We start from the raw sequence: 20,569 nt of genomic DNA on the forward strand, positions 1-20,569 counted from the left end.
AGCAAAATATCTTAGCAGTTCGCTGCTTTTAATTGATTGGGTAAACTTACTGTAGTGCATTTAAATATCTGTATAGTTGATGAGGTGTATCAGGTTTTTGGAAAAGGAGTATACAAGAAGTTAAGCTACGAATCAGCAAACATGTAGGATGCTCACCAAGTAGTTAATAGCTAAAACTTCTGAAGTCATAGCAACATTTTTTCCATATTCCATCTTGCGGAAGGTAGCAGTTAGTAGTAGTTCATCTCCTCAAGTTGGCATCGGCCTGCTTTCCTGAACCAGCTCAACAAAATAAATGTTATATTTGATTTCAAAGAAGTAAGTTACATTAGTTCAATTGCTCTTCATCCATATCTGCTTAAAGTAAATACATATACCACTTTTTCACCTGCTTTGAATGCTTTCACTTCTGCAAAGGTGGTCATGTCAATATGTACATGAAATACTGGCTGATGGTGTTTTTAAAACTCTGAGGCAGTGTTGGCTTGTAATGACCCAAGATGCAAATGAGACTTTGTGTAGGGGTTACAGTGGGGTTTCGACACCATTTCCAGCAAGTATGGGTCCTGAGGGCTGGTCCCTAACACCACCCCGAGGCCCAAACACACTACACTCTTCCTTTGTGGTTGTTTTTATATATCAGACAGAAGAAAAAGATGGAGAGACAGAACTTAAGAAGAAGGCATTTCAAGGCCAACTGTCAGTCCAATTAACACGACAATCAACATAAATTAGATTTTGGTAATGCAATCCCACCACCCCATCAGACCCAGTTTCTTGAGGTGATCCATGAAAACATGTTAGGTACATCAATGCAGTCTTTTATCTACATGGTCTTGAGAGTTCTCCTGTCTGCTTGATAATTTTTTCTTCTGGTAAGTTTCCTCGATGGTAGTTGTGGCATTGTGGATAGTAATGCAGCATTCTCTATCCGTTAGCTTTAACATACCACAGGCCCCAGTGCCTTTAGGCAGATTAAATATTAGAGCTGGACATGCAAGAGGGATGGTAGTCTGACCATCTTGTATGTATTCAGTTGAGAGTACTTTTTTCCATCTGAATGTGCCCACACAGTCCCAACTAGGTGCCAGATACATATAGGCCACATCTTGCTTTTCTGGGTTCCATATCCCTCTGAGTCCATGTTTCCTGAGCAGAGTTGAGATCCACAGTGCCAGGTCCTGTACTTGGGCCACAATAACTTCATGCAACACTACAGGCCCGGGGAAGTGTGGCTGGAAGTTGTTTGGCAGAAAAGGACCTGGGGTTTCAAATTGCCAAGCAGCTGAATATGAGCCAGCAGTGTGCCCAGGTGGCTGAGAAAGCCATGGGCATCCTGGCTTGTCTTAGAAATAGTGTAACCAGCAGAAGCAGAGGGGTGATTGTCCCCCTCAGCACTGGTGAGGCCTCACCTGTAGTATCGTGTCCAGTTTCAGGCACCTCAATTCAAGAGAGATATCGAGGTGCTGGATCGAGTACAGAGGAGGGCAATGAAGCTGGTGAAGGGTCTAGAGAATAAATCTTATGAAGAATGCTTGAAGGAGCTGGGAATGGTTAGTTTGAGAAAGAGGATGCTGAGAGGAGACCTCATCAGTCTCTACAGCTGTCTGAAAGGTCATTGTAGAGAGGTTGGTGCTGGTCTCTTCTCACAGGTAATTAGCAACAGGACAAGAGGGAATGGCTTCAAGTTGTAACAGGGTAGGTTTAGACTGGATATTAGGATTTTTTTTTGCACAGAGTGGTCAGACACTGGAATAGGCTGCCCAGGGAGGTGATTGAGTCACCATCCCTGGATGTGTTTAAGGGTCGTCTGGATGTGGTGTTGGTGGGTATGGTTTAGGGGAGAACTTAGTAGAGTAGGGATGATGGTTGGACTTGGTGATCCCAAGGGTCTTTTCCAACTTGAATAGTTCTATGAGTCTATGAAAATAGCATGAGAACAAATGGAAATAGACAGTTTACACACAATTGCATCACAATTATAATAATGGAAATTCCCCATGATTATTTTTGTTCTCCAACGTTGTACAGTCAATGTTATTTAACAATTTACACATTTCCTTTTAACAACTTACATTTCTTTTTAGTACCACAGTAATTTCCACATGAGGTGCTTACACTCATTTTCCTTCATGTTTACAAAACGATATAGTATTTTACTTCAAAAACACACCTCCAGGGTTTTTTTTCAGTATCTTCAAATTAATACTGTGGCTACCATTGATTACAGTATCATTTAATCTTTTCTTATGTTAAGGGGGATCCCTTTTCAAATTTGTACTGATGTTTCAGGGTGCATCCTAAAGTGTAACGAAGTTTATACCATTTTTCTTCCCATAATTGCAACAATACCTCAATCCAAGCATTGCACATGTTACCTATTGCCTGAAGTGGGAGAGGAGCTGGGGGAGTCCCCAGTCAACAGGTTGATGCATGCTGGAGTCTGCTCTGTTCCCTCCTCCCTTTCAGATGCAGCAAGACAAACCAGGCAAGGCTGTCACTGCAATCCCATCTGGGTCTCCAAAACTGTAGTTCTAAATCTGGGGTTCATCAGCTGGTGTCAATCAAGCATACAGAGCCAATCACGCATACAGAGATAAGATTCATTCCAACCTTGAGCAAGGCTCTGGTGGTCAGTGGTGATTCCACAAATCCAGCAGTTCTACTTCTGTAACACCAAATATTGGTGACAAGTCATTATAGAAACTGATAGCACTGACACTAATCCAGAGTGAAAGAACATAATGTCAGATCACCAATTATAGGAACAATTCTTTCTTCTAATAAAGAAACAAGAAAGGACTAAGAAAATAAAATACTGGTAAGAGGGACAAACAGGTCATTTGTAAATTCCCGGACCAGAGGGGTGAGATTGGGAGTCTGACAGACTGAGGCACAACCCTTGAGGAGTTCAAGCAGGTTCTGTATCTGGCTAAAATAAAACACCCATTCAAAGGCCATGGGCAGGATGTGTTATAAGGCATTCCTCCCTCTGTTCTGCTTGTGGAGAGGTGCTACTAAAAGAATTCCAATACAGCCTACTGTCAAGCTCCCAGTGATTTCCCCCTTCTTCCCCAGGAATCCTGAGAAGTCAACACAGCATTACTAGTCAGAAATGCAAAAGTAACAAGGATACACGTAAACAACTAAGCAGCTGAAGTCTTGACACTGTCGCAGAGGGGTAGGGCTATGTTGTGCATCTATTGCACCATTCCCTAGTAAAATAAAAGAATAATAATCCAAAATAAATTACAGCCCTAGTGTGGGCTGACACCATCAGCATAAAAGAAGGCAGGCTTCTTGATATCCTGAAAGAGACAGATGACATTCAAAAGCAGACACTTTTAAAAGGAAGGGTCAGTCCACTGAGTATGGAAGACTGCCTCCACTCTTGGCAGTTCCACCAAAACAGGATGTCCTGGGTGGTGGAGCCAGGGTCCTTAGTGTCCTTTTTCTTGGGGTGTATGAACAAAGCTTTATGACAGAATGTAGGAAGTCATGGGCATCCAGTAACTCCCCAGATACCTACTAAAGACACGACATAGTATGATGTTAATAGCATTCAATTACCAAACATCAGGATAAAACACACTAGAAGAGATACCATATGAAAAAGAGTATCTCCTGTGATTTGCAGGAGTCAATATAACCCATAATACACACAGCAAATAGTAAAGCTGTGTGTGTTAAAAGAACAAACTGAGGAAACTGCCAGGGAAGCATGGGAAAGATACTAGAAACACACAGTGCACCTCAGCTTCCTGTATTCAGTGAAAGCAAAATCTGAAGCACAAGGGATTGGTATGAGAAATTCACCAGTAAGAGAAGCCCATGTATGGCACCATCTAGGCCAGTGGTTTCTCTGAGCTTTTCCGTCCTGTTACTCCAGGAGTGGAATAATAAAAAATAAAGACTTAATGATGTTAGGACGCTTGAGCAGCTTGGTTTTATGGCTTGAGCAGCCCCTGACCTGATTGTGCTCATTCCTTGTCCCTTCTCCACTTGGTTGACAGTACTTGCTCATGTGTAGCTGCATTGGGAATAGGTCTACGAAAGTTACCCAACTGCAGAGTAGCACTCATCAGTCAGGTTAATTCATTGTCAACTGGACAGCCACCAGTTTGCTGCTGAAGCAGAGCACCCGCCACAGCCGCTGTCTCTGATCTCTCTCCTCATGGTCCGAGTTGAAGTTACTGAAGAGTTTAAACGAAGCCTGAAGCCTGTAAGCAATTTAGAGAAGAATCAGTAATCCTGGTTGTAAGATTGGAGGGATAGATTGCACAATATTTAAGTTGGAGCAACTCAGCAACTCAAATTTGTGCATAGCTAAAGGTATTTTAGAGATATTTTTTCAAGGTGAGATTAATGTTGGATGTGGAGTGAGATGTTTGCACTACACCAAAGTTTATGAAATGTCTTACTTCTCTTGTAAAGTAAACTTCTGTTGCCATGTTGAAATACAACATCAATAAAACACAGAGCACTTGTGTACCTTTTGAGATTCATACAGTGAAATTGGTGGATAGCTTGGCAATCTCTTGTCACCATGTTACGAAAACAGAAGGGGAGAGGAGGTAGGAAAGCAAATTTCTTCATTCAAAACCATAGGGGGTTGCAACAACACCACACAGATAATGGCTTTTTTTGCAGAGAGGGCAAACCACTACCACTGAATGGATTGACAGGGCAATTGGGTGGTCAAGGCCAAGAAACCAGAAGTGGTGTTTTGTGCTCTTTCTTAAAAGCACGTGCAAAACAAAGATAAACTTCTGTCTAGTGCTTCATCTGCAGTATTCTAAAAAATATAGAATATAGATAGATGTGGGAAAGTGAGGTTGGAGTGGGGGAAACAAGGTGTGAGTTCAATGCCAGGAGAATGTAGCAAGATAACGGCTTTGAAGAGAATTAATAGAAACTAGAATGACAGCACAATCTACGCTGTAAATTGTTACACAATAACAAACATAAGTCAAGGGTCGCAAATCAGGGTTCAGAATTACCTAAGAAAAAGTTTCTCTGTGCTAGAAGTCACTGTGGCTGTTCCCATAATTTTACTTTCAAGTTCACGTTTGCATCTCAGCAGATTTGTATACGAAAACAGAGGGGAGAGGAGGTAGGAAAGCAAATTTCTTCATTCAAAACCATAGGGGGTTGCAACAACACCACACAGATAATGGCTTGGCAGGCAGAGAGGGCAAACCACTACCACTGAATGGATTGACAGGGCAATTGGGTGGTCAAGGCCAAGAAACCAGAAGTGGTGTTTTGTGCTCTTTCTTAAAAGCACGTGCAAAACAAAGATAAACTTCTGTCTAGTGCTTCATCTGCAGTATTCTAAAAAATATAGAATATAGATAGATGTGGGAAAGTGAGGTTGGAGTGGGGGAAACAAGGTGTGAGTTCAATGCCAGGAGAATGTAGCAAGATAACGGCTTTGAAGAGAATTAATAGAAACTAGAATGACAGCACAATCTACGCTGTAAATTGTTACACAATAACAAACATAAGTCAAGGGTCGCAAATCAGGGTTCAGAATTACCTAAGAAAAAGTTTCTCTGTGCTAGAAGTCACTGTGGCTGTTCCCATAATTTTACTTTCAAGTTCACGTTTGCATCTCAGCAGATTTGTATGTTACTCACAGCTTTTTGTTTAGATTAAATTGTGTGCTTAGTTTAGTGTGATGGTAGATTGGGGAAATGGCATCACTGAGGTAGACTGGGAGCATCCTGGGGGAAGAAAGGAGGTCGTTTTCAGGGCCACCAAGATGATCAAAGGCCTGGAGCACCTCTGCTGATGACAGGCTGAGAGTTGGGGCTGTTCAACCTGGAGAAGAGAAGGCTCTGAGGAGACCTTATAGCAGCCTTCCAGAACTTGAAGGGGGCCTATAGGAAGCTGGGGAGGGGCTTTTCATCAGAGAAGATAGTGATAGAACAAGGGGTAATGGTTATAAACTGAGAGAAGGGAGATTTAGGTTAAATATTAGGAAGAACTTCTTCACTACCAGGGTGGTGAGGAACTGGAATGGGTTGCCCAGGGAGGTTGTTGATGCCCCATCCCTGGAGGTTTTTAAGGCCATGTTGGATGAGGTTTTGTGCAACCTGGTTTAGCGGTAGGGTTCCCTGCTTATGGTTGGAGCTTGGTGATCTTTAAGGTCCCTTCCAACCTTAATGATGATTCTGTGATTCTATGAATAACATGCTACTGGCTAGAGTAAAGTTTTCTCTGTAAAGCCTAAATGCTTTTTGCAGGGGTTACTGTGATCAGAGAATGTGAATAAGTTATGTTGGGTGCTTGTGTATGTTGAAGATAATTTGAAAGCACTTCATATAGCATAAACAGTGTATGCACGTGTAAATGTGAGAGAGACAATTGTGTTGCAGTTGTCTTGTGAGTCTGGTACACTTGAACTAAACAGGTTTTTTTCTGAGGAATTGTAGATAACTGAATTCTAGTGGGATGTTACGCAGTTACCTGTCTGTGTCTTTAAGTCTGGGGAATGCAATACAGAGCGCTCGGGAAACACTGCCAGCATGTCCTAGGTATTTTCTGGACTGGGTAGTCTTCAGAACTTATACCTTCTTCATCTTTAAATATGGTAGTAATGATCCACATCTGCAGAGGACATTTGTTAAGATGCTGTAATAACGTTACAGTTAATAATCTGTCTTTCAAGAGTTCATCTTGGCACACTGTCCAAAGTAAAGCTCTGCATACCAAGAACTCAGGCAATCCTCAGTTCATATAATATTTTTTTTTTAGGATTGTGGCATCAGGCACCTGAAGGGCTCACTTTTCTATTTGCCAGAAGTGCACAATGGGACTGATATAGGGAAAAGAAAATACTAAATTACACAAGATTATGAAGCAAAAACCAATTAATAGGCTGTAGCAACAAGAGGAGAACCAGAATGTAAGGTGAAAAGAAGCATGGGATAATGAAAGGGTGGAGAAGTGAGTATGAGGGGAGCAGTAGGAAGAGATGCAGGAGGACAAAAGACATGAAGCCAGCAGGGAGGAGTGCTGGAGATGAATAACCTGGTCTTTACTTCAGCTTGGGAGGGGCAGCACAGAGTGAGACTTAGTAGGAGGCACCAAGGGTGGCGGTTTGTCATGAGTTTTGCCTGGGGTGGTTTTCCCCTACTTTCATAGTGGTGTAATGTCTTTTTCCTGCCCCGTGCTCAGACAAGAACAAGGGATTAATGAACACTTTTGGAATTAGCAAGAGAAGCTCTCTTGTCAAGTTTCCCTCCAGAAAGCAAAGCAGAAACATGTTGATTTTTTCAGTGCCCTCAATTTTGGTAGCTGTGAGAAGACCTTAATAGAAATAGTAAGGCAAAAATTGCTTTTTGTGTTTAAATAAATAATTGTATGCTGATAATTTGAGCTCATGGAAACAAAACACTGAATTTAAAAGCTACATAATTGAGTCCCACTTCCTCCTGTGTTTTCTCCTTTTAATCCTTTCTTTCCATAAACATACACTAGTATGGTAATATATACTACAGATGTTGCAAGTATTAAATAGTACAAAGCAGATTTCAAACAAGGCAACCATTTTCAAGATTTGCTTCAAGGGATTTTGAGAAATGCAGCAGTGATGTCCTACGTCAGTGTTTCACAGTAGCTTGATTCCCTCTTGAAAGAAAGGCGGCTTGTCCACATGAAGTTTTCCTTCACTTTGCTTCCCACCCTTGTCTTACCAGGATTACAGGAAACTTTGTATCCAGTACTTCAGTGGAAATTCTGCATGTCAAGATACATCTTCATCCCACATTACCAATGTGGTTAATGCTGTGTTCTTTGTTTTGCATTACCTACTGGTGACCTATCCCTGATACGGATCAATGCTGATGTCAGGGACTGTACAGTAACAAGATTTTGCACCTGGCAGTGAGGAAGCCACCCCATTGAGCAACTTCTGAACAACCGTCATGAGAAAACTGTGGCATGTTTTAAAATCCCCTGGACAGGGCCTGAGTCATAATTATCTGACAGCATATTTACAGAATAAGCATTTGTCAGAATGATTTATAACACTGTGCCCAGCTGGGTTTTTTATATAATGTTTATTGATGGAAACGCCCAAAATCTTGCCTGAGCTGACAGCATTTGCTGTATCTGGTTGGGGAGCATTTGCAATATCTGTAGTTTGCTTTGAGGGGAGGAATTGTTTGGTTTTAGTTTGAGTACTAATTTGTGTTGACTGATACTCATCCTGGTTGTGAAACAAAATGAGGTTTGTAACCATTCTCTAACGTTAAAGTCAGCTACATTAAATGAAAATAATGTCTTCTATATCATATACACAGAGTTTTAAAAAAATTGTTAAAAATATTTTTAAATATACTTTACTTTTTTTTTTTTCTTTTTCTCTCCCATTTGAACTTCTTCAGTGCGGTTTATTTTGTGAGACACAAAGAAACCAGACAAAGATTTGCCATGAAGAAAATTAATAAGCAGAATCTCATCCTCCGAAACCAGATCCAACAGGCCTTTGTAGAGCGTGATATCCTGACATTTGCAGAAAATCCGTTTGTTGTCAGCATGTATTGCTCCTTTGAAACAAGGCGTCATTTATGCATGGTTATGGAATATGTAGAAGGTAAAATGTCTGTTGTGGCTTACAGAGGAAGAACACAAGTTTTCTTCCACAAAGAAAGAGAAGTAACCCATATGGTACTTGCATTAGAAAGGTCTCCTGTGTGTCCTCCCTACTCAGGCAGTGCAAATGTAAGATCTAGGTGGCTTTCTTCTCAGTCATGATCTCTCAGTGAGTGCCTGTAAAACTCTTGTACTCCATCTATAATGGGAAATAACTGCTCTTTGAATAAATTCCTCATAGCTGTAATTGTAAGCTTTCTAGCATTCACAGTTCACATGGGAACACTGTTTTTCTGGAGTTCAAATTTTCATTAGCACATGTTGGTGTATTTATAATATTTTAATGAAGAAGGAGGGAAGCGACTTTAAAAGGTACTGATGAAAAGGGAACAGTGGGCAGGATAGTGCAGGATGAGATAGATACCCAGACTATGGTTGTGTGGGTTGTTTTTTTTTTTCCTTTTCTGTTTTTTTTTAAGGAAGCAGCACACACTGTTTTGATTTCCAGCTGAACTCTCGTACTGCTTTCTCCCAGCTTCACACAGTAGTTGGTGTGGTTACAAGTTCAATTGAATCAGATGATGTGAAAATAAATACTTAAGACTACAGATTGTATTTCTTTATGCAGCTTAATGGATTATACTGATACACTTCAAAATATTTAGCATCATGTGGAGCACTTTTCCTGTTCCCACAGGTGGAGACTGTGCTACTTTGCTCAAGAATATGGGTCCTTTACCTGTAGACATGGCAAGGATGTACTTTGCAGAGACGGTTCTGGCATTGGAATACCTTCATAATTATGGAATTGTACACAGAGATTTGAAACCAGACAAGTATGTTTATGGAATAATCCTAAGGGAGGACTTAGAAATTGATAGATAAAATAAAGGAGTAAACTTGCTTTGAATGTATTTAGAAATACAATATTGCTCCTACATATCTTAACATGATAACAAGTAGCTGCAGTAAGAGGTATGGCTTAGAAAAAAGAATCGGAGTCATGTCTGTTGAATGACAGTATCTTCATAGCATGATGTCTCAGGCCAGTGTAGCATTAGTTACTAACTTAATACCTCAGGGTTTTTTTAAAATTAATGGCCCAGCTTGTTACAGAAAATGCTTACCTCACTTCAGAAGTAACATTCATTCTATGTCTTTCAGAAGATGACTGTTGCTTTTTCTTCAAGGCATCTAGCATTCAGCTGTTAACACTTTTGTGGTTCTATAAGATGTGTAGTTGCATGTAAAAAGTTTATTTACATCTGGTAGTAATAAGTAACCAGTTGAAGACAGTCAACTTTTTAACCTTTTAACATTGTATCTGGTTACATTACTTTTTAAACCATTTTTCTATTTTTTCAGGGCTAATAAAACTTTTTTCTAAATTGTAATAATAACAGTAATGATAAGCACATAATATTGAATTATATCACAGTAACCAGACAATTCTAATTTTCAGTTTATTGGTAACATCCATGGGCCATATAAAACTTACAGACTTTGGCCTGTCGAAGGTGGGGCTGATGAGTTTGACTACCAATCTCTATGAGGGTCACATTGAGAAGGATGCCAGAGAATTCCTTGACAAACAAGTAAGACATCATTTCTAATTTCTATATTGATTGTTCAAATGAACTGACATTTTTTCAGCAGAATGTACCATAATGCTGTATAAACTGTTGTTACTTCTGCATTGGTGTTCCAGCTTTGTATGTTAGTTACTTTTTTTGATGCCTTGCCGATTATTTAGGCTTTTTTCTTTCTACATCAAATCTATTAGTAAGATGAACAACTTAATTTTGTGCAAGTGAATTTGTGAGAAGACAAATGGAAAATGGTTTTATAAGGAACTCAGAAGTCTCAGCAGAGTACTTGTGGAGCTCATGATGCATAGTAAAGCCAAGGGTGCTAAAATCTTTACTATGGCCCATTTCCCTTTAAGCATGCCTCATTACCATGGCTCACAATCTGTTCACTATAAAAGTTACTTAATGTAAAACCATCATAACTTTCATGTAAAGATAAGTATATGTTCAAGTTAAATAAAATATTTTCTGTGTATGAAACCCAAACTGTCCTTTGTGTGACAGAAACACAAATGTTAATTATGATGACTGTAAAAGTAGCTAGGTCATTCTAAAAACATAATCTGTTACGCAAATCCAGCTGACTTAAGACCTACTGAATTCCATTTTTCCATGTTTCCATATTATTTCTAAATTTAAAGAGTTACAAATTATGTAACATAGCACAATTAAACTTGCTTTTACTATCATGTTTAATTTCTTTGTTTTAGGTCTGTGGTACACCTGAATACATAGCTCCTGAAGTGATACTGAGACAGGGTTATGGAAAACCAGTGGACTGGTGGGCTATGGGAATTATCCTTTATGAATTTCTTGTTGGGTGTGTGCCATTCTTTGGAGATACACCAGAAGAGCTGTTTGGACAAGTAATCAGTGGTGAGTATCATCACAAAAAAGCCCCAGATTCATTAGTTTGGGATTAAACACTTCAGCTTCTGTTAATACTGGAGATATTTACAGCTTTACTGATAGACAAGGTTTTCAAGCTGGTTCTGCTTGAAAAACCACCATTGTTGAAGTATTGTAGTTTACAGTTTACTGTCAAAACAGTAAGAATAAATTGTGATGAAAAGCTGAACTTACTGTATATTGTTGCTAAGTACAGAAATACAGTGATGCAGAGAGCACAGTGGTTAAGTGTCACTTTGAAAAAGAAGAGCAGTTTTAATAGAAAAGTACTGCCACTGTGGCATAGTAATTTCAGTCTTCGCTAAAGAATTTATACCAGAGAAGAAATGGTTAAAACAAATTTGCATAAGTGGGAAATTGCTTCATGGCACAATGAAGAAATTAAGAAAGATGTAATAAAAATCCTAAAACAAATGTCTCTCGAATAATAAATAAAGAGAAAGAGAAGGAAACAAATTCAATTCACAGATTGTTAATGATTTCATTGGTGATTCTTGTAGTGTAATGTTATTTCTATAGCAGCTGTTCTTGTTCCATTTAAAATTCAATAACCTTTTAGATCTTAACCTGCAAGCTGACCTTAAATATTGTTATGAGCCTTGTGGTAAAACTGAATGATAATTAAAGAGAGTAATTTACTACCTTACCTGCTGTTTCCATAAATTTCCCAGATGCATAGATGTAGAGGGCCTTTATTTATGCCAAAAAGTTTAACTGAATGGCACTTCTGTTACTGAGTATTTCCAGGTTTGTTTTATGGTCTGCTTAAGAGATCCAGTAGCTAAGACAAAAAAAACACAACAACAAAAAACAACCACCAAACAACCAAGCATAGAAAAAACCCAGTGGAAGCAAAAAACAACTCTGGTACCTTGTTCTCTGAAAATGCAACTTAAGGAGACACTCAGTCATCCTCTTGCTCACCTCCATCTCTGAAGTTGAAAGTCAGACTTGTTTGTGTAATGTAATGAAATGGATTTGTGAGTTGCCTCTAGTATCTGACCTCTTCATACTACATTCTAGCTGTTCATGAATTTATAACCATGTTGTTTTCTAATGTAATATGCTGAGGACTTAGTGGCAGCGAGAATCAGCTGTTTAATTAACACAAACAGGAAATACTGGCTTTGGTCTGGATGCCTCACAGCTGCAATCCATATTCATGCTTTATTTTTCAAATCAGATTTAAACTGCATTGGATGCTGTAGGCACGCAAACATGGGAATAATGTTTTTATTGCATTTCCAGACATATGCACATATGTTTTTATATTTAGGCTCTCTGACTGGGAGAAGGGGAGGGAATGGTCTAAAAAAAAAATCAGAATTTGCACTTCAGACTTTATACTGTATTTGGCATTAATTTTATATTTTGTAAAACAAATTGTCATGTTTTACAGTCTAGCTGATTCTTACATAAATAACTTAAACTGTTTGAATGTGCCCATTTATCTTCCAGAAATTATCTGTAGAAATTTATGCTTTTAAGCCTGACATATTCCCACTTACTCTCCAAGACTGGTGGTCAGCCTAATTTAATGTTTTGATGTTGACTTTCTTCTCTTTTTACTTTAGGTACCCTTACTTACTGAAATAATTCTTAATATCAGTATCTTCAGGAAAACTCTTTTGTTGAATAAGTTTCCTGTGCTAAATTATATGTTCTGTTTGTATTCAACTGTAAAAGCTGTGTTTAAGAACCCAAACTGTGGCCCAGACTTGTACTCCAGTTTCTGTGCATGAAATATAATTTCTACTTAAAAATATAGTTTAAAATTTTGCCCCCTCGTTTTTCCTCATTCCATCTTCATTGTTGTTTGCCTTTCCTGCCGCCAAGTTGTATAAGTACAACTATGGGAAGCCTCAGTGTAAAGTTAGATGCCTAAAATGATCTAGGTTAAAAATAATGCTCTGGAAACAGTTTGCATTTCATGTCTGTTTATGCCTTTCCTTAAACTCTAAAATACAAAGATTAAATGTGTGTGTAGCTTCTGATGATCATTTCTCCAATGCTCAGAATTTTGAAGGAAAAGTCTAGGTCATATGATAACAAAATCTGTAACAGCCTTCTGTATCTCCTGAGCTCCTAGCATTCTGTTTCTCTGATACCAAAATCCTTGTACCCCCAAAGAAACCTCTGCAGAGTTTTGTCTAACCCTGCAATATATTACAGTTCTGCTAAAAATTAGAACTTCCTGTGTTATCTGTTACACAGTTTATATTCGTATTGAAACTGACACAATTTTCTGTTGTTTAATTTAAATGAAAGTTTGGCAGAATTTTTATTCAGCCTTACCCACGTACTGCAGGATTTAGTACCTAGACTGCATGATTTAGGTGTGACTTGCTAGGAAGTACAAAAGCCGTAGTAGTATAAGAGTCAGTAGAGTGAGGTGTTTTTCCTCTGATGTATGAGACGCTTGGAAAAAAGCTTAATTGGCATGTATCTCTCCAGAGCAGTGTACAATACCTCAGCCCTTAGTCATGGGAGTAATGACTTCAGTGAGTCTGCTAGTATTCGAGTATTACAGATATGAACAGTAACTGCTGAGTCAGGTTAGCTTTGTCCATCTTAACAGCCGTTTACATGGCACAGAACTAAAATTTAAAGCATTGTTTTGGGAAGGCAGAGAGAAGGCACAGCATACAAGTCGTATTAATATTATGCAGTAATTTTCCATGAACCAAGCATTCCTGTATTCTGTTATTAAACACTGTTTTGGGTTAAAGGATACTTTAAAGGAAAACAGGAACATAACAATATGTTTATGGAGTCTGTATAGAGAGTATAAAAATCAGAAGTAATTGGTAGGCAACAGAGAGCAATTTTTAAAAAATTACCTTAACTCTGAGTTTATTGCTAGCTCACTACAAGTTTTCGCAGTTTCTGCTGAATGTTAGTACCAGACTTCAGTAATAACAAACACATTTCTGTTTTGGTAGATGAAATCATCTGGCCTGAAAAGGATGAAGCTCCACCTCCAGATGCCCAGGATCTGATTACCCTGCTGCTCAGGCAGAATCCTTTGGAAAGACTGGGAACAGGTTAGAAGGCAATATTTCAAATTGTTAATGTGCTAGAAATAGCTTCTATATTCAGCATTGGGAGCTTTTGTTCACGTATTTGTTTTGCCTGTGGAACACCTGTCAGGGCTAGTTATATGGAATTACAGCAGAGACTATTTTATAGGCTCAGACCAGTAATATGAGCTTAACAAGATGATGACTGTCCCTTTTTTGGAGTTTACATGTGGTCATTCATCTTTACTCTTCTCTTTGATAAATAAACCAGGCATTTCTCAAAGACCAGGTTAGCCATTGGATAAGGTTCCTTCATGACTACAGTATTAACTAAACAGAGAAAGGGAACCAATACACAACTGATGCTTCCTTATTCAGAAGGATCTTAACCTGACAAATCAATTCCTTCAGGCTTTCAGGTGTGTGATGAGTACTTGAACTAATTATGCAGAAATGACTGTCTGAGGTTGTGTTGTGAAAGGTCTTGTCATTCTCATTCGACAAGTGCTACTGCCTTGCATGAATAAGAATAAAACCAGAAGTGTGAGCATTAGAGAATTAAGTGGGTATTGGTGTTGCACATGATTTTTAAAGTGTTAGTGTGGGAACCGTAGTCACTGACTGCCATCCGACTTGGCAAAGCACTATGTAAACACAGCAAAAAAGGCCTCTTACCTAGAAGAACCTGAATATGAAGGGTATAGTCTTATTGATAGTGAACACTATATACCATGAATATAAATACAGTGGGGATGCTAACGAAGCCAAGTGGCGAGTTAGCAGAAGAGTACTTGAAAAAATTATGGTGAAACTGAGTCCAGTGTCAGATTGTTCTGTGTGTTTTTAGAGCCAATTAGAAAAAAAAAAAAAGGAGCTTTAGGAATCAGGTCATAACTGGCCTTACCACAGCCACTTGGGGGAACGTGAGTATAACCCAGAGTTCCAAGTACTATTGTCATGATCCCAAACAATGGGTCTTCCTCTGGACTGGATTGTGTGACTGAGATGAGTGAACTGCATATCACTTGCTCTCTGGGCATCTGGGATCTATGTGAAGAGCACTTAGACTTCACTGTAGCTGATGGATCTGGAGTGAATGGGATCCACCAAAGCTTGTTTATGGCATCAGCATGTTGAAGAAGTTAAGAGTGAGAGTGGTGTTATGCCTCAGTCAGCTTCTCCACTTGCTGCCTGTGTCTTCTGCTGCAACAGGCAAATGCAGCCAAAAGCAAAATGAAGAGCCATAATTAGTTCAGTTCCCTTGTTCTAGGTGTATTCTTTTCAGACGTTGTTTTGTTGCCAGGATACTTCTTCCTGGGGATCACAGTCTTACTTCAAGATTGTCATCCTGCGAGAGGCTAAATCAGAAGTAGATAGCAAATTCTGCCTCTTTTGCAACAGCTGATTGAGAAGGTGAATTGAACAGACTAAGGCTGGCTTAACTACTGTAATGGTCAGCACCACCACATGGAGCATCTGTGCAGCTTGTTTATGGGCTGCTTTCTTTCAGCTGTTCCCTGTCTCTTGAGAGCTGACAGTCTGAAGAAGGAAAATGGGCAGCCATTTCTCTGAAGCACAGAGGGATGTTTATAAACCACAACAAGGTGGTTTTTTTTAAATGTCAAAAGCAACTCACAGAAATGGTTGCAATGTGACAGGTTCCACAGGGGCACTGGGAAATAGCATAATTCATCCTAGGCTCCACCATGCATTTCAAATGACAGCCCTGTCTATTTAATACGTATTAGCTAGCTGCGTAACACTCCATTAAAATTGTGTGTATTTGCTCAGGAGACCTGAGTGACATAGTTAAGCTGAAGGAAGAACGGTACCATACTTACTTTGAAGAAAGAAAATAACTGAAAAAAGACCCCTTTGGGTTTGAAGCATCTGATATTAATCAGAATTACAAAAAACTTATGTGATATCCCATTAACGTGTGCAAATTAGGATTTATCATCCCCAGGACAAAAATTCCAGTATTTTACTGCATTGTTATAGTAGTTTCTTAACTTCAAATTACTGAACTTGTGGAACACACGTTATAATCAAGTAGGCAGTAATCACTAACAAGCTTAAATGATAAGGTATTTCCTATAGAATTGTGTATTACTCCCATAAAACACCAAAAGGAGCTCCTCTGGTCAGCAGTCGTGTTTGCACTGAACAACTACTAAGAATCATTCTTCATTACTTTCTAACTTGTATTTACTTATCTACTGTGCATATTTATATTATAATGACTACTGCAACTGCTACATCTGATGCTTCTGACAAATGTGTAGTGAGTTGATAGATTATAATTAGTGTGTCCAGAAAAATAAAAATGTTTATAGGGAGAAGATGATTAAGCAATGCCACTACTGTTAAATCAGTGGCGGCAACAACAAAAGAGGAAGGGGGGGATGGTCTTGACAGGCTTAGGAGATTCTAGTGGGAAAGGGTAGTAGATGTTCCTTCCTGCATTGGTGACTCTGCCTTTCCATGATAATTTACACTTTTGAGCCGGGTTTTAGTTGAACTAATGTCAGAGGATTTGGCATAATTTGTTTAGTGTTTTTCTCTGGCTCCCTCAGGTGGTGCATATGAAGTAAAGCAGCATAAATTCTTCAGGAACCTTGACTGGAACGGTCTGTTGAGGCAGAAGGCAGAATTTATTCCACAATTGGAGTCTGAAGATGACACAAGTTATTTTGACAGTAGGTGTCTGATGTTATTAAAAAACTGTGATGAACGCCTTGTTTAAATAATCACTGCCTTTCCAGTTTGCATGCTGCTTTGTCAGAACCACTGGCAGCTGTGCAATTTCATTGGTGGTTTGACATTTCAGCAGAAATAATCCTAAGAATAAAAGTATGCTTTTAGTTAATATTAAACCTTGGTACCGCTTCTTCCTGATACATTCCAATACTTTATCTCCCTTGTCTGTAGCTCGTTCTGAGAAATACCACCACATGGAGACTGAGGAAGAGGATGACACCAATGATGAAGACTTTAATCTGGAGATAAGGCAATTTTCCTCATGTTCACACAGATTTTCCAAAGTAAGTAAAAATTGCTGTAATGTTGGTGTGTATTGTGTACACAAATGTTTTGCTACCTTTATGGAGTTTGGAAATGTTAGATATGGAAGAAGTGTGTGTTCTGTATGTTGGTTTCCTTATACCGAGTTTGCATGTTACTCCAGTTGTGTCCTGCAAAAGTTGCAGTTAATGGCATAACAAAGATTGCCGTACTAGCCTACAGTAGTTATAAAGTACATTACATTAGACTGAAAGGAAAAAGCAAAGCAGCATGTGGTTTGATTAAGGAGAAGTGTGTATTTGAGCAAGTGATCTGAATGCTGTGACTTGAAGGTGACTGTCCAAAGGGTGGTATATTCTAGTATTTGAGATGAGATCTAATTACTGCTGTGTAAGGGATGCCAGTAGGAGCAGAGCGGACATGCTTAGGAAGTACTGTGGGAGATAGATGGGCAAGAAATAATAGAACTGGAATGCCTAGCGAGTGTGCTTTTAGTCCTAACAGAGTGACAAGCAGACATTTTCAGAAGCTTTCTGGATAAAAAGTTCCTTGAACCTACTTCACAAACTGTTTAAAAGCATTTGATAGGTCTGGGGTTTTATCTTCTTTGTCATAGATTATGCTTTAAGTAATTTGTAGATTTTGTGCTGGCTCTGCAATACCACTTATGCATTGTATCTGTGATAACATGGAAGAGCAGAGACAGGAATTGCGTATATAGTAGATTTAGGTTAGACATTAGGAGGAAGTTCTTTAGTGTGAGGAGACACTGGAACAGGTTGCCCAGAGAAGTTGTGGATGCCCCGTCCCTGGAAGTCAAAGGGCAGGTTGGATGGAGCTTGGAGCAACCTGGTCTAATGGGAGGTGTCCCTGCCCATGGCAGGGGGGTTGGAACTGGATGATCTTTAAGGTCCCTTCCAACACAAACCATTCTGTGATTCTATGATGATTCTATATAAACTTTTTCTTTTGACTTGGTGATGTGCTTCAAATTCAGATACTGGTAAATGACAGTCTCTTTAGAGGTTTTGGAGCCTCCATCCTTGGAGATCTTCAAAAGACACAGTCCTGGGCAGCCAGCTTTAGGTGACTCCTTGAGCAGAGGGATTGGACAACATGGCCTGCAGAGATCCCTTCCGAACTAATTCTGTGAAGTTCTGCCCTTTTGAAAGCTCTGTACCACAGTTACAGTTTAGTTTATATCATTACATCTCTAACTGTGCCTCAGACTGTAGAATATACAGATGGCAATTTCTGTCTGTTGTTGTTTCCTTAGCTGACAATATAATTCCATTTATGAGAGTTTATATTTTCTAAATCCTTTAGCCTAGTAATTTATTCTTTACTTCAAAGTCAATTCAGATTATTTTTTTCTGCTTCGCACACCTGACTTTTAGATACTAAGTCAGTATCTTATGGCTAGGGCTTTTTCTACCTTGATTGGTGAGTTAATCCAGGGTGTGCATTGATCCTGTGACCTAGAAACCCCAAGACTGTGAATTTTTCTTGTACTCTTGGTTCACACAGTGACAGGGAGAGAAAACAGATGAATTTGTAATGAGAAAATACGCTATTTGTGACACTATATGTGAACAGAATAGGAAAGCGTTTTGAGGACATAAACTCTTGGAAATCTAAAAAGGCTCAAGGAGTTTGAAATTTGCAGTCTGAAATACTGTATAAGCATTTAGAATATGTAGAGTAGAAACTGTAATGTGTTTTTCTGCATATCTTTTCATATCACATATGTCAGTGATGAGTTGTGGTTTTTTGTTTCTTTTTGTCTGTATTAGGTTTTTAGTAGCATAGATCGAGTCATTCAAACACAAGGTGAAGAAAAGGAAGATGCAGGAGAAAAAACAAAAAGTGTAACATTGCCTTCTGTGGAATCTTTAAGCTGGAGTTCAGAATATTCTGCAATGTAAGTAAAAGAAGATGCTAGAAGTGGGCCAGCAGGCCTCCTCATCTCAATGTCTTCATAAGAGTTTGCTTATTTTAATGCAGACAACAAGTATGTGCATCCCTCTCCTCTGACACTGAGAGTAGCAGGCAGCAGCACAGTTCTGGTTTGCTTCCGAAGTTGGCCATATCAGCTGAAGGAGAACAAGATGATTCCAGTGGCTTAGTGGGACTCCGGGAGGAACAGGAAAAGCCTGTGTTTGTGAAGGAGGAAGTAGTGCAAGATGAACCTGAAGTAACCACTCCAGCAAGTACCATCAGCAGCTCCACACTATCAGGTAATTCACAGTGAGCCTCTTAACTGATGATATTGGAAACAGTTGTCAACCTTATTCATTTAGCAGTAGCACTCATGGACTTAGAAGTTCTGTCTTTCAGAACTACTTTTAAAAAATGTCATCCCAAGAGGGGTCTGGTTTGCAGCCAGGCTAATAAAATGCCATGAAAATACATATGGGAAAGTGTCAAGATTTTTGGAAATGCCTACGTTTGGTGTTGCCCCACTGACTCTTGAGGGCTGCTAGGCAAGTGAATAAAATAGTAGCTTGACTGTAGAGCCTTTGCAGGATCACTTTGTGGAGAAACAGAATCTTGGATCCCTTGAACACTTAAAGCACTATTTTTATATCTTCCCTTACCAAAGTTAGTTGTCTTTTCATCAGTCACTCTAGAGTCATTCCAGCTGTTCTGTATTGCTGTTTTCTGACACTCTGTGCTCTACCATTGTGTGTTTTTCATTAAGACATCTCTGATGTACACCTTTCAGAATTGGCGGGGCTCTCTTTGACTTGCAGAAGTCAATTTTGTAATTAGACATCTAGGAAGGAGTGTTGTAAACCATTCCCTACTTAAATAATTTATTTTGTTGATGTAAGTTTTGTATGCATTTCAGTAGGATCCACAGCACTGGAATCTTGCTGGTTTTGTGGTATGAGGGGAGAGTTTTATGTAACTTTTGAAAGACCTGACACTTAACACAGATCTAGGCCTGCATCAGTCTCGTGATTGTCCATAAATAGGTTCCAGTTACCATCTCTCTACATTTACCTGTCTTTAGCTTATTTCTCTTTTGTACCTCACGGAGTTTTCTCAGGATACCCCTTTCTGTTCTTATGTCCCTCATTTCCTTGTAGTCTGCGTTTTCCTCCCCTTTCCTCCTCTCCATTTCTGGTTAAATATTTCCTTAGGTTCCTTTAGCTGTGCAGCCATTTCCATCTCCTTCCCTTGTCTAAAGCCTTGACTGTGCTGTATCCTGAGTATTTCTCACTCCCCCAGGCCCATGTTACAGTGTTGGCATTAGCACAACAGTCACATTAATAGCTCAAAGCATCTGACCCTCTTCTGTCACTTACCAACTACACTTAGAGAATATTTTCATTTTTCTGTGATCCATTAACAACAGGATATTCAGTGATTGTGAAGAAATACTAGGAATTACTGCTGTCTTTAAACGTGCAGCCTACCCTT

General features: G+C 39.2%; 1 protein-coding gene across 1 annotated transcript in view; it reads left to right on the forward strand.

The window, feature by feature from the left end:
• Nucleotides 1–20,569, forward strand: part of MAST4 (microtubule associated serine/threonine kinase family member 4) — a 110,607-nt gene that overhangs the window by 75,577 nt on the left and 14,461 nt on the right. The window contains exons 12-20 of the mRNA XM_010005413.1: nt 8,394–8,602; nt 9,299–9,437; nt 10,064–10,196; nt 10,901–11,066; nt 14,042–14,143; nt 16,696–16,818; nt 17,051–17,163; nt 18,937–19,064; nt 19,148–19,380. Coding sequence (XP_010003715.1) covers nt 8,394–8,602; nt 9,299–9,437; nt 10,064–10,196; nt 10,901–11,066; nt 14,042–14,143; nt 16,696–16,818; nt 17,051–17,163; nt 18,937–19,064; nt 19,148–19,380 — 1,346 coding nt within the window. The remainder of the gene's footprint in view (nt 1–8,393; nt 8,603–9,298; nt 9,438–10,063; nt 10,197–10,900; nt 11,067–14,041; nt 14,144–16,695; nt 16,819–17,050; nt 17,164–18,936; nt 19,065–19,147; nt 19,381–20,569) is intronic.

This window comes from Chaetura pelagica, unplaced genomic scaffold (genome assembly GCF_000747805.2).
Source record: "Chaetura pelagica isolate M959 unplaced genomic scaffold, ChaPel_1.0 scaffold37, whole genome shotgun sequence".
Lineage (NCBI taxonomy): Eukaryota > Metazoa > Chordata > Aves > Apodiformes > Apodidae > Chaetura > Chaetura pelagica.